This window comes from Colossoma macropomum, unplaced genomic scaffold (assembly GCF_904425465.1).
Source record: "Colossoma macropomum unplaced genomic scaffold, Colossoma_macropomum, whole genome shotgun sequence".
Taxonomy (NCBI): domain Eukaryota; kingdom Metazoa; phylum Chordata; class Actinopteri; order Characiformes; family Serrasalmidae; genus Colossoma; species Colossoma macropomum.
This window is the reverse complement of record NW_023495723.1, coordinates 906,373-920,993: the sequence shown is the minus strand read 5'-3', so window position 1 is coordinate 920,993 and position 14,621 is coordinate 906,373. Positions and strand designations below refer to the sequence as shown.

At 36.7% G+C, this 14,621-nt stretch overlaps 1 protein-coding gene across 2 annotated transcripts in view; it reads left to right on the top strand.

The window, feature by feature from the left end:
- The first annotated feature begins 1,405 nt into the window (after nt 1–1,405).
- LOC118802864 (NACHT, LRR and PYD domains-containing protein 12-like) overlaps nt 1,406–14,621 on the top strand; it is a 63,493-nt gene continuing 50,277 nt past the window's right edge. The window contains exons 1-4 of one of the 2 annotated variants that reach the window (XM_036563290.1): nt 1,406–1,570; nt 9,267–9,346; nt 9,438–9,554; nt 12,217–12,333. In XM_036563290.1, the coding sequence (XP_036419183.1) occupies nt 9,294–9,346; nt 9,438–9,554; nt 12,217–12,333 (287 nt within the window). In that variant the 5' untranslated portion in view covers nt 1,406–1,570; nt 9,267–9,293. The remainder of the gene's footprint in view (nt 1,571–9,266; nt 9,347–9,437; nt 9,555–12,216; nt 12,334–14,621) is intronic. The other variant, XM_036563291.1, reaches the window with a different exon arrangement.

Below are 14,621 nucleotides of genomic sequence, written 5' to 3'. Positions count from 1 at the left end.
AAGCCTCTCTTCTTTTATTAAGCTTCAGGTGGCAAGATGGCTTCCGGACAGCCAAATGCAAAGTACATCACAGAAAAATTGTTTTTTATATCCTGTTTGGGGGCGATGAAGTAATTGCCCCCTCCCTCTCACGTTTTCCCATTTCATTTTGGTTCCCATTATTTCCTAAGTCTACACTTCAGTTGGAAACCCTTATTTCCAACTGCACCTGTCCTTATTTTTAAAAGCTTTCCATGCTCAGCTATCCCAGGCTGCCCCCATCCTACCAAGGCTACCAATTAGCTCTTGCCTTATTAACCTGGTTCCAAAACTGATTATGACTGGTTCCCTATCAGCTTACCTCACTCTTTGGGGGTCAGCTTGCCCTCACAACAAAGTACACTGCCTTCTAGATGCTTCTGAACTTCAGGGACTTTCTCATGAGAAAATCCCCTAACCTACACACAGCATGGCCTATCTTTAGTGAGAGGATTAATACACTTTTGTTAATCAACTTTTTAGCATATGATTATGGATTTCTTATTGATTATAATAGTCATATATTCAGTACAATACCACAAAACTTTAATATAACTATTTAAATATTTTAGCTAAAAGAGCAAATTCAGTTGTATTATTTAATTTTTCAGTGTTATTTTATTTTAATCTTATTCATTGTAACTCACAGCAGCCCACATCCCACTGAGACCCCCAAACTCATTACTGAGTACCATTTAAACTCCATTCAGAATGATCTAGAAGAGTGGACAGTGTGATGTGTTTGACTGGGAGCTGAAGAGTGAGATGAAGGCTGCTGTTGAAATGCAGTGAAATAATGGGAACATCATACAATCTCAAACTGAAATGTACAGCAGTGAACAGCTGTATAATCTCCATTTATTCATTACTGCATTATTTTATTCATTTAGAACTGAATCCTGAATCATTTCTGTTCATTCATTCTCTATATTTACCAATCTAACATGCTAATAAAGTCAGTAAATGTTTCTCTTTCCTACAGAAATCATGGCCTGCAGTTCCAAACGCAGCTATATTGATCAGTTTATTAATAATGATGGTGTTTGTGAGTCTGTAGTGTAAATATCAGGTTGAATTTCTTCATATTATCACTTTTACCCAGTTAAGTTGTGGTCAGTTCCTCTGTTTTTCCCATTTCCTGTTTTAATCCAGTTTACTGTGAGCTGTATGTGTTGAAGTGTTTACTGCAGTGTTTAGTCTGTAAAATGAGGACTTGGCTGAAGTTTTTCACTCACAAAAAATCAGAAAAGTAAAGCCAGTATATGATCCTCATCGGGAGATTTTACAGCTGGAATCAACATGATGTTTCCTGTTTTCTCTAAACACAGATTATTTGGCTGAATCCCAACTATTCAGTCAGAGAGCCTCAGGGAGCTCTGTGATTGGTCAAACCACACGTCAGTCAGGCTGTTCAGCCTGTAAGGAACACCAGCACGTCCTCCTGCGGTAACAGACAGATCCAGTCCAAACCGATTAAAGTGAAACTGAATCTTCAGCAGCGTCGATTCTGTGAAGAGAGGATCAGAAACAGCGTTTGGAGAGAAGAACAGAGGTAATTACTGAAGATTAACAGCCTGAGTTTAGTTTATGATGTGATGATGAAGCTGTTTCAGACACTGAGAGCAGAAAAAAACTTTTAGGTGAAGTGATGAAGGAGACGGACCGCTTCTGTGGGTGGGGCTCTCTTTTATATCTGATCGCTGCGTGTAAAACGGTTAATCCTCTCTAATGATCGTTGTTGTCATCCAAGACCAGCAGCTCCAACTCGGTTTAGTTGTGAAATGTAATTACAACATTGTTGGACTCGCTTGACTGAATTAGTTCCTCCATGTTGTCAACAAAAAGAGTTCTGAATTATTTCTATACGGTTAATGAATTGCAGCTCCTGCTGAGTGAAAATCAGAGTCAGATCTGAAAGACTCGTCTCTCTACATCACATACAGTCATGAGGAAAAGTTTGAGTGTCCCTGATTGTATCAGTTTATAAAAAATATCAGACGCACCAAAACACGTAATAATACATTTTGAAAACAGGATTTATGATCTAATTTTGACAACTTCTGAATGTTTAATTGTAATTTTCCAAAAACAACTGTAAATGCAGCTCACATGATGTACCAAAACTCTTATAGTTGCAAATGTAATTGCTGCCAAACTCCAGTGAGAGTTTTGAGTGAATTCATTTCAGTAACTTTTGAACAGTTGACTGTTTTGCTGCGAAACAAGTTGTACTTAAACAAGCAGCTGTATACCAGGAGCCAGGGTGCCGGACATTAAAGGGAACCTGAAGCTGCCAGGTCGCCATAGGTATTTGAGGATAGTTATTCATGTAGGTACTAATAATGTTCATCTGTGGCAGCCAGAAATAACTAAACATAACATTAAAGTGGTGTGCAAATTAGCCCAGATGGATGCTGTAAAATGCATAATATGCTCTGCCCCCCCACACAGTTATGGTCAGGTTATGGTCACTAAACTGCTGGTTGTCCAAGTGGTGCTCAGAAAACAATGTGGGCTTTGTAGATAATTTATCTGTTTTTGAGGAGAAAGCCTGGTCCCTTGAGTTGAAAAGGGAGGGGCTGCTCTCATTTTCTGCAGCATCGCTCATAGTCTCTCAGATAGCCATGAGTGTAGGAGTCAGTCGCTGACAAACCAGGGCCGAGGCCAGCAGACAAACAGGCTAAACCAACCGTCTACTAGCTGCCTTGAAATGCCACATAGATTCCACCCAATTGAGACTGTGTCTGTTCACCTGAATAAAACAAAACATCAAAAAAACTCGAAAAGTTTGTTCTACTAATTTAATCAGTATCAGACCAGTTAAACCAACTTGCAATGACAGCACCTTTGGTCTAAAACTAGAGTGGTTTAACATAAAATCTCTTACATCTGAAGCCGTCATTTTAAATAGAATTATTATTGATCATGATTTTGATGCTCTGTGTCTCACAGAAACGTGGATTAGACCTGATGAATACTTTGGTCTAAATGAAGCCCCCCCAGAAAACAGGCTACAAATTCTCTTCTTTCAACATTCTTCTGCTTAATATAAGTGATTGAGGAACAACTAATTCATTTTACACTAATTACAATCTACATCTACGTTCTTACAGGAATTTGCTTACTTTCTATCAAGTTCAATAACGCTCTCTAATAAAGTAATAATTGTTGAAGATTTTAATATCCACTTTGACAAACCACAGGATCCACTAAGGCATTTATATCTATCTTAGACTCTGTAGGTTTTGCTCAAAATATAAAGGGCCCACTGACTGTTGAAACCACACGCTTGACTTAATTTTGACCTTTGGTGTAAACAGATCACTTAGCTGTTCTCCCTCAGAGCACAGCAGTCTCAGATCATTACCTGATCTCATGTGAAATTTGCTTTAGTTGTAATACATGCTTATCAACACGGTATTGTGTTAAGTGGACTATAACACCCTACACAGCTAGTAGTTTTATCAGAAACCTCCCAGATCTATCAGCTTCTCACAGATGCCTGGCTGAAACTACTTAATATGATATTAGTATTTTTTTTTGTTCTACTCTAAATTATGTGCCTCAATTTAAAAAGTAAAACAATAAGGCAGAAAAAGCTCCATGGTACAATGATCATACTCAAGCTTTAAAAGCTCAACCTGTCTCTTCTCTCTGACTGAAGATTATTATTTAGCATCATTTCTAATTTGACTAAGAATCAGTCACTGAAACCAGATGCCATCAGCTTGCAGCAGCAATGATATGAATTTTTACAATAATAAAGTTAAAACAGTCAGGCAAAAAAATTCAGAATGCACAGTTAACCTCTGCAAACCTGCTGCCCTATGAAGCTAACCCAGATCTGAAAAGTGTGGCGTGCATTTATATTCAGCCCCCTGTACTCTGATACCCCTAAATAAAATCCAGTGTGACCAATTGCCTTCAGAAGTCACCTAATTAGTGAGTCCACCTGTGTGTAATTTATTCTCAGTATAACTACAGCTGTTCTGTGAAGGCCTCAGAGGTTTGTTAGAGAACACTAGTGATCAAACAGCGTCATGAAAACCAAGGAACACACCAGACAGGTCAGGGGTAAAGTTGTGGAGAAGTGTAAAGCAGGGTTAGGTTATAAAAAATATCCCAAGCTATGAACATCTCGCGGAGCACTGTTCAATCCATCATCCAAAAATGGAAGGAGTATGGCACAACTGCAACCCAACCAAGACATGGCCGTCTACCTAAACTGACAGCCCAGACAAGGAGAGCACTAATTAGAGAAGCAGCCAAGAGGCCCATGGTCACTCTGGAGATCCATAGCTCAGGTGGGAGAATCTGTCCACAGGACAACTATTAGTCATGTACTCCACAAATCTGGCCTTTATGGAAGAGTGGCAAGAAGACGCCATTTTTGAAAGCAAGCTATAAGAAGTACCATTTGCAGTTTGCCACAAGCCACGTAGGGGACTTAGCAAACATGTGGAAGAAGGTGCTCTGGTCAGATGAGACCAAAGTTGAACTTTTTGGCCTAATTGCAAAAAGCTATGTGTGGTGGAAAACTAACACCGCACATCATCCTGAACACGCCATCCCCACCATGAAACATGGTGGTGGCAGCATCATGCTGTGGGGATGCTTCTCTCCAGCAGGGACAGGGAAGCTGGTCAGAGTTGATGGGAAGATGGATGGAGCTAAATACAGGGCAATCCTGGAGGAAAACCTGTTAGAGGCTGCAAAAGACTTGAGACTGGGACGGAGGTTCACCTTCCAGCAGAACAACAGCTCTACAGCCAGAGCTACAATGGAATGGTTTAGATCAAAGCACATCCATGTGCTAGAAGGGCCAGTCAAAGTCCAGACCTAAATCCCATTGAGAATCTGTGGCAAGACTTGAAAATTGCTGTTCACAGACGCTCTCCATCCAACCTGACTGAGCTTGAGCTATTTCGCAAAGAAGAATAGGCAAAAATTTTAGCCTCCACTTCACAATTACTTGATACTTTGCATTGTTCTATCACATAAAATCCCAATAAAATACATTTAAGTTTGTGAGTGTAACGTGAAAAAATGTGGAAAAGTTCAAGGGATATGAATACTTTTTCAAGGCAGTGTGTATACTACCGATGGGTACCAATATCAGTAAACATGGCATCAATTTCCACACTGATGACACAGTTATATATATATATCAACCAAACCAGATGATAAACTTCAATTTGATAAGATTGAGGACTGTGTAAAAGACAAGAGACTGGATGTCAGGTAACGTCCTCCTGATCAGACAAACCAGAGGTTCAAAAGTGTCTAATTTCTCTAGTTTCTCAGTTGCATCAGGTTCATCTGTAAAAAACCTTTGTGTCACAAAAGATCCTGATCAGTTCTTCAATGCACATATAACCAATATTACCAGAATAGCTTTCCTACATCTCCGCAATATTGCTAAATGCAGAAATGCTAGTTGATGCATTTATTACCTCAAGGTTAGATTACTGTAATGCCCTGCCGTCTGTGATGTCCCAGCAAAAGGCTTAACAAGCTTCAGTTAGTCCACAACGCTGCAGCCAGAGTCTCACAAGAACCAGAAAGTTTGACCATATCAGCCCAGTTTTATCAACACTACATTGGTTGTTAATTATATTCTGCATTGAGTATAAAATTCTTTTACTCACACATAAAGCTCTAAAAACCTGAGTGAACTTCTCTCTTATTATGAACCATCACGCCTACTTAGATCACAAGGTGCTGCTCACTATTAGTACCTAGAATTAATAAAGTCACATCAGGGGGAGAGCCTTCTCATACAAAGCCCCCAGCTTTGGAACAATCTTCCAGTCAATGTTCATGACTCAGACACAGCCTCAGTCTTTAAGTCTAGGCTAAAAACTTACTTGTTTAGTCATGTTTAATTGTTTAGCCTTTGGTAATTAGTTTTCCCTGATACATAAAGGGTGCAGATCTGGGGTTCATGCCCTCTGTTAGCACTGTATACTGTGATCAGTCACTCTTTACAGAACTAACTCTCTGTGTTTTCATTGCCGAGTTGAACAGCTGCCCATCCTGTGCGTCTGATGCTGTTGCTTCACCTTCCTTGATCGAGTGTCCACTGCTCACCCACCTTCTGGACCGGTTTGATCACCACGGATCTTCCTGCTTTACAACACTGTGCAAACCTCACCCGCATGAACTGACCCTCCTGATGATACTGCATGCACAGACTCAAACTGTTTAATCAGAGCCATCGCTTCACCTGCTTTTCCTTTTTCTGTATTTCAATATTTTACACTAATATTAAAACCTCATTCTCTGTTCATTTTGCTTGTGTTATTGTTTGCTATCCAGTGTCGACCAGAGGAGGATGGGTTCCCCTTTTGAGTCTTGGTTCCTCTCAAGGTTTCTTCCTCTTGCTCTTAGGAAGTTTTTCCTTGCCACTGTCACCATTGGCGACGCTCATGGGGACTTGGACCCAGATTGTTTTATAAAGCTGCTTTGTGACAATGGCTGATATAAAAAGTGCTGTATAAATAAACTTTGACTTGATTTCCAAATGGAACCTTCTGATATCTTAACCTACTAATTTAAACGTTTTAAGACTATTTTCACCAAAAATGACTGAATAACAAGGTTGACTACTGGGTAACAGGGTCGAACATATTCCCTATTAGGGTGATATTAATGCAGTTGTAAAAACTTCTATACAACATAGAGCTGAAGGGAAAGTTGAAACAGTGTTTTAATAAACATTTTTATTAAAATCTTTGTTTCAAGCCACTTTCATTTTATTTTCATTTTAAAATAATTAAGGGTTAAAAATGGGTAACAGGATTGCAAATTTAGCCTAAAATAAGCAGCATTCAGGAGTGGTTAGCTTGACAGGGTGTACATGTTGATTGCTAGTTACTAATAATCATATAGTTTACAGCCCCATTTCTGAAAATGTTAGGACGCTGTGCAAAATGTAAATAAACACAATGCAACGATGTGCAAATCCTGCATATGAGTACTATATGGGAATGATGTCTAAACCCTATATTTAATTATAAAGGCAACATATGACGTTGAAACAGAAATATTGAAAAATATATGCCCATTTTGAATTTGATGCCAGCAACAAGTTGGCCACAGAGGCAGAACAAAGACATTGCAGCTCAGAGAGTCTGATAGTGAACAGCAGGACTGCTGCTATTAAAGACCCTGAAGACCAGAGGATCACAGTACTCTATATGTTTGTATGTGGCGCTGTATTTCTGTAACATAACCCATCTTAGCTCTGTTCTTGAAGAAATAGCATCTTTGTTTATTCTAGTGGGGAAATCTGGAAGTCTGTGTCGGCTTTTGGCCATCATTCAAATTCAAGCATTGTATTCAAACCATTTCTTGTAAGTCGTTTGAGAAGCCTACTGAAAAGACCTGGGGTCATATTACAGAACCTTCTTAAGTCTGAAATTTTATCTGTTTAGTCACCATGACGACTTTAATTAGGACTGAATTTAGGACAGAAACTATCCATTAACTAGATAGGAAAAGTGTTACACAAACATTCTAACAACTAAATTTACTTTAATTCTGTTCTAACTTTAAGATAAACTCCAGAGCGTTTTCTGTTTTAATTGTCTGTTTCTATTGTTTTATGCAGTGACTGGCATCATAGTTCAGTGTAACCAACATAATGACGTTACATTCATCTACGATGAAAACTGTACTCTGACCTGCGAGTTTGTTTTTTAAACAGTGTTTTAAAAGCCCAGACGCTGCAGACACGAACTCCACCACCCCCTCTTATTACTAACCGGGTGTTAATGTTGATGAAAAGTCGTCAGATACACTATTACAGAGATGGTGGTGAATAATGAGGAGACAGAGCTGAACATGTGTCTGTTTATTAGGAGGAGTAACTTTAGCGCGCTCAGCTAAAGTGTTTGGAAAACTGAAACTGTAGAGCGGCATCGCTCTGATAAACAGCACAAAGCGCCCTGACAGCTCCTTAACTTTCAGTTTATTGCAGTTTAGTTTCGTTTGACCTGTTATTTGCATCAGTAATGATAGCTAGCTGCCTGGCTAACTAGCTTGATTACTTTGATTATGTGTTGACATTTCAGCTGTGCGCGTATGGTCAGTTGCTAGGTAACAGACGTGACAGTTGTCGACTTTGATCGAGTAAGTTAAAATTTCTTAACTTGAGATAAGAAAAGATGCTGTAAGATAAGATAAGATTCCCAAATCTTATCTTGACCTGTCAGATCTTAAGACAAAAAGATAAGAAATGTCTGTAATATGACCCCTGGATTCTTTAATTCAGGACCCCAATAGTTTAGCACACTTTGTCATATTCTTCATAACTTTCATATTTTATAAGCTATACTCAAAAGGTGGGAGTCGTATGAGAGCCGTAACTGTCTTCTTTCCAGTGTAATAGATGGTGATGTAGTTTTAAACCCTTATAATAAAAACTGAACTCACAGCTTTTTATTCTACTGAAAGTCGAGCCATTTTTCCACAAATCTGGGCTATAAACTATAAACAGATGGTGTCTCTTCAGTGATCTGCTCTGTAACAATTATTTTTATAAAATAATACAAAGAGCGTGTAAGATTTTTGGCTTTCAGCAGTAAATTGTAAGTATATAGCAATATGTGTGATCATAAAACACGTGTTCTGTTAATTTGAGGGGAGCCTTTACAAAAAAATAAATAAATAAAATAAAAATTTGCATTTATTTCATGCAGTTACTGAATAATTTGCCTTATGATTTGGTCACATAAATTCAGATGGACCAACCAAAATATACCCTGGAGAATAAGGGGTTAAAGAAAATACAAGTATTATTGAACTCTATACATCAATCATCTTACATGATGGCAAAAATATTATTTCCAGTTTTTGTTAAAGACGTGGTTCTTTTTTACTTCTCTAGTCAGACCTGTTCAGGTAAGTAGTTGAAGAGAGTGCTGTGATTGTTCAGACAGCACATCACTCCACTCTCTTCAACCTGCACAAACCTTCCAACTGGTTTAAAGGGAAAATACAATTTTGACTATCCACCATTTTATGGCAACATTATCATAAATGTTTGGCAAAAAAGCACAGAGACAATTATTAATAGCTACCAGAATTTACTGACTGAGATGACTATTAAAGACATTTTAGACATGGAGAGACAGAAAATAGAACTGTGTTCAAGAGAACAACTTTCAGATGAAGCTTATATGTAGACTCAACGGTGTGTGTGTGTGTGTGTGTGTGTGTGTGTGTGTGTGTGTGTGTGTTTTCAGGATTCAGTGTGATCTGAAGGAAGAGAGATGACCTCCAAAATGAGTTTCTCTGAGGAACAGGACACACAGGAAGCTGAGAGGTGAGAGAATAATGTGATCTGGTGTAAAGTGAGTTTGTTCTCTAGTTCACCACCTTGTAAGACAGTTTGTCTGGTATTGTTTGTGTTTTAGACTGAATCAGGGTAAGAGATCAGACCCACCTGAACCCAGCTGTGTGTCCATGAAGAGTGACCAGTCAATGGGCAGAGATATAGAGTTCAGAGGTGATAACAGATCTACTAAGTTCAGGTAAGAATGGTGTGAAACTGAAGAGTGAGATTGTAAGATGCTCCTACTTTCTCTCTGAACTCCAGTGTTCTTGATGGGAAAATGGTTCAAAGGCTTGAAGTTTCTGACAGACAAACAAACAGAAGCAGCACAGTCATAAACATGTTTCACTCCATTCTTAGTTCATCATTCTGTAAATATATAAACTTACATACAAAATAACAATATAACATATTTAATAGCACGAGTCTTCAAATACATGTAACCTGGGAATTCTAGCAGAGCACACACACACACACACACACACACACACAAACGCACACACAGACACACACACTGTGTTACTGTACTTAACTGTTATTTTGGAAGATTTATACTCGTGTTTATTTGAAATTACATCACTTTTTCTGGTCAGTAAGTGAAGTTCATCTACATCTGTCTTTGTTTTTATTAAAGCATCCAACCAAATTTATAATAGTGTAAAATGAAACTGCACACAGCTATGATAATTTGAGTGATTAATAATTTCTAATTTTTCTGTTTAATCCTAATTATCTCCAGATTCATCATTTTGAGATACATTATGCTTTTTGCTTAACAAAACCATATTATTTCATGGTCTAACAGGCCTCTATTTCCATTATAGTTTAAAGAGGAGCTGGAGCACAGCAGTATTCATAGCAACATGCTAACCAGATATAACTGACATGGTAATAGGTAATAACATTTCTATACTGAATATGCATCAAAAACACGTCATTATTTATTTCTGTTAATAATATTGTTCATTTTTTGTTTTTTATATTGCCATATTAACCATAATTGAACAGTGCTCTAATCTGATGGTGATTCTTGACTGAACCCCTGAATTAATATTGAAACAACATCATGATATTGACATTAATACATTGATTAATATATTGATAATGATATTTTAATGTTGATACAACACAATGCTGATACAACCTCGACCAAAATGATGATTCTGATGGAAAAAAAAATGGATGTGTCACGCATTCGGCTAATCAGCCAACGAACTACATTCCCCAGAATACACTGGGGAATCAGGAGACGGAGCTATTTCCTTCGCTGGCCAGTAATGACTCAGACTTCATTTCCCAGAATCCTCAGCCAGCTCACATGACTCCACAGAGATGCTCATCATGCTATCCCCGTTCGACATCACCTGAATACTGATGCTGTGCACCTGTGTATTTGTGTCACATGACTCAGATAGTATTTTAGCCTGGGCTATACCTAAAATCATTGCGAGGTATTGTTTTCCTTAGAGAAACTACTGAGCGTTCTTCCTGTTATCTATCGTGTGTATGACCTTCTGCTTTCCGTTTTCTCTGACTCTGTTTATGGTTTTGACCCATCGCCTGTTTTTTGGACTTCGCTCTGTTTTCCCCTTGTCTGTTATGGTAGCCATTTCTCTACTACTGTTTATATTGGAACTGACCCATGCCTGTTTGCCGACTACGTTATACTTGACTGAATCCACAAGTAAAGCTTTGTTTGTGTTTTTTTAACCGCGAGTGTCTGCTGACTAGTCAAATGTTACAGGATGGTTCAAAGGTTTGAAGTTTGTGAGATCATAAAGATCATAAAAGTGATACTTTTTTCATATTTCTTTATTCTGTGTAATACAGAACATTACATGGTTCATATGCACACACGTACACAGACATACACACATAAACAAATACATATACACACACAATTTAAATACTGAAACTGGATATTTGTACTTTTAATTAATGATATTTGAAGAGAAATCATTTTCATTTTGACCTTCAAAATACTCCCTACAAATTTTAATGTCAAAGAGATTTTTCTCTTTTTCTTACCAATCAGTGAAGTGTAAAAGTTATCTGCCCACAGCTGTGATACTTTGCCTTTGATAGTTATTAATAGTCGCTGTGTTTAATTCTGTTCCTTTTTCTCTGATTATCAACATGGGTTTTTGTTCCTAGCAGTATCTGAGCTCAGGACTAACTTTCTCTCTATCCTGTTTGTAACTAGCAAAGATACTTTCTCTAATAGACAAAGCACTTTCTGTAAGTGGCTCTGGATAAGAGAGTCTGCTAAATGCTGTAAATGTAAATGGAATAACAGAATCTCTACACTGAAATTATTATTATTGTTAAGTGCTGTCAAGGCATTTCCGACTCCTGGCGACCATACGGATAGAGTTTCTCCAGAATATCACATTATTATATCTGTTCATAATGTTTTCATTTTAATATTGACATATAAAGCATATGATTTATTGAGAATATGGTAACTCAGTGTACTTTAAAAACCCAGTTTAACGTTTAAATTGCTGTATGTAAACTATAGAGCTCTATTTTAATGCTTGACACCATAAAATACTGAGATTAAAAACTGAGCTGGGTGTGGATTTAGCTGTAAGTCCCTTCTTCACCACAGGGGGCAGAATGTTGTGTATTGGCTCTACATGAGTTAAAGCTTCCATAAATATCAGCACAATTTCTCTCAAAGCATTTCTTTATAAATCCTTGTTTCTGTGTGGGTGGTGGTGTGTGCACACACTCCTGACCCGGTTTAGTTGTATACAAGTATGTTCACACACATACACACACACTCTCACACACAAACACACACACACACACACGTGCAGAACATTTTCAGGTGACGTCTGGAATTGTTTGTGTTTTAGACTGAATCAGGGTAAGAGATCTGACTCATCTGCACCCAGCTGTGTGTCCATAAAGAGTGACCAGTCAGAGGACAGATTTATAGAGTTCAGAGATGGTCACAGATCTACTGAGTTCAGGTAAGAATGTTGTGAAACTGAAGAGTGAGATTATAAGAGGCTCCTACTTTCTCTCTGAACTCCAGTGTTCTTGAAAATGGTTTGAAAGGGTTTTGAAGTTTCTGACAAACAAACAGAAGCAGCACAGTCATAAAAATGTTACTCTCCATTCTTAGTTCATTATTGTGTAAAATATATAACCTTACATGCAAAATAACAATATAACATATTTAATAGCATGAGTCATCACATACGTGTAACCTGGAAATTCTAGCAAAGCACATATTATTTGGGCTGGACCACTGAGTTACACAACACTAACCCCTCCACACACACACACACACACACACACAGTGTTACTGTGCTTAACTGTTATTTTGGAAGATTTACACTCACGTTTTATTTAAATTACACCACTTTTTCGGGTGAATAAGTGAAGTTCATCAACATCTGTCTTTATTGTTTTTATTAAAGCATCCAACTAAATAATAGTGATTATAATAGTGTAAAATGAAACTGCACACAGCTATGGTCATTTTTTTAAGTGATTAATAATTCCTAATTGTTTTGTTTATTCCTAATTATCTTCACACCCATCATTTTGAGATGTATCTTGGTTTTGCCAAACAAAACCATATTTTTGCATGGTCTAACAGGCCTCTATTTTAAAGAGGATTCATAGCAACATGCTAATCTGATATAACTGCAATGGTAATAGGTAATAACATTTATATACTGAATATACAAAAATATGTCATTATTTTTTTCTGTTAATAATATTGTTCGTATTTTTGTTTTTATATTGACATTAACCATCATTGAATCAGTGTCTAATCTGATGGTGATTCTTGACTGAATCCCTGAATTAATATTGAAACAACATCATAATACTCACATCAATACATTGAACAAGAGCAGCACAGTCATAAAAATGTTGTAACAGTGTAAAATAAAACTGCACACAGCTGTGATATTTTTTTGAGTGATTAATAATTCCTAATTGTTCTGTTTAATCCTAATTATCTTCACATCCATCATTTTGAGATACTTCTTGCTTTTTGCTAAACAAAACCATATTATTTCATGGTCTAACAGGCCTCTATTTTAAAGAGGAGCTGGAGCACAGCAGTATTCATAGCAACATGCTAATCAGATATAACTGCCATGGTAATAGGTAATAACATTTGGTAACACTTTCTATGAATGTCACCTTTGTAAGCGTATATAAACACATTTATAACATGCTATACTGTATTCATAAGGCATTATAAACATGGTTATAAATATTTATAAAAAAGAATTACACTGAATTACACTTTATAACCATGTTTATTATACATTATGAATTGTTAATATAATGCATTATAAATAGTGTTAATGACATGTTATAATGTCAGTGCCAAAAAAGTCAGTCCCAGCTTGGAGAGCGTAAAGACAAATACCAAGCTAATGCTGGTGTACATTACCTTTCCCACATTGGGTAAAATGTGGGAAAGGTATTATGGGTATTATGTTAACAATTCATAATGCATAATAAACATGGCTATAATGTATAATGCATTTTTATAAATATTTATAGCTATGTTTATAATGTCTTATGAATGCACTATAACATGTTATGAATGTGTTTATAGATGCTTACAAAGGTGACATTCATAGAAAGTGTTACCTAACATTTCTATACTGAATATGCGGTATCACTAATAAGTTTGTAATGTTATGGTAGTATCATGGTAACGAGTTGTATTTATCCATAAATTAAATGTCAATTTCGTAGTTGTCATGAAACAATAAAATAGTAATTGTAGCGGTAACAAGTCAGTAATAAAATGGTAAAATCATGGTAATAAGTTGTACTTACTGAAATATTACTAGCGTACTTTCCAGTTCATAATGAATAATAAGCTGGTGTTTGTAGTGATAACAAATTTGTAATAAGATGGTAAAATAAAGGTAACAAGTTGTTTTTACCTAAAAATTGCATGCTTACTTTCTAGTTCTTAATGTATAATAGGTGAGTTATTGTAGCAGTAACAAATTAATAATAAAATGAATAAATAACAGTAATAAGTTGTATTTACCTAAAAATTACATGCACATTTGTTAGTCATTAAAAAATAAGACGTTAGTCATTGTAGCCATGGTCAGTAATAAAATAGTAAAATAACGGTAACAAGTTTTACTTACCTAGAAAATTCATGCAAATTTTCTTGTTCTTAAATAATAAGTCAGTAAATGTAGTGATGACTAGTTGATAAAAAAGTGGAAAAATAATGGAAACAAACTTTGATTGCCCATCAATCAAAAGG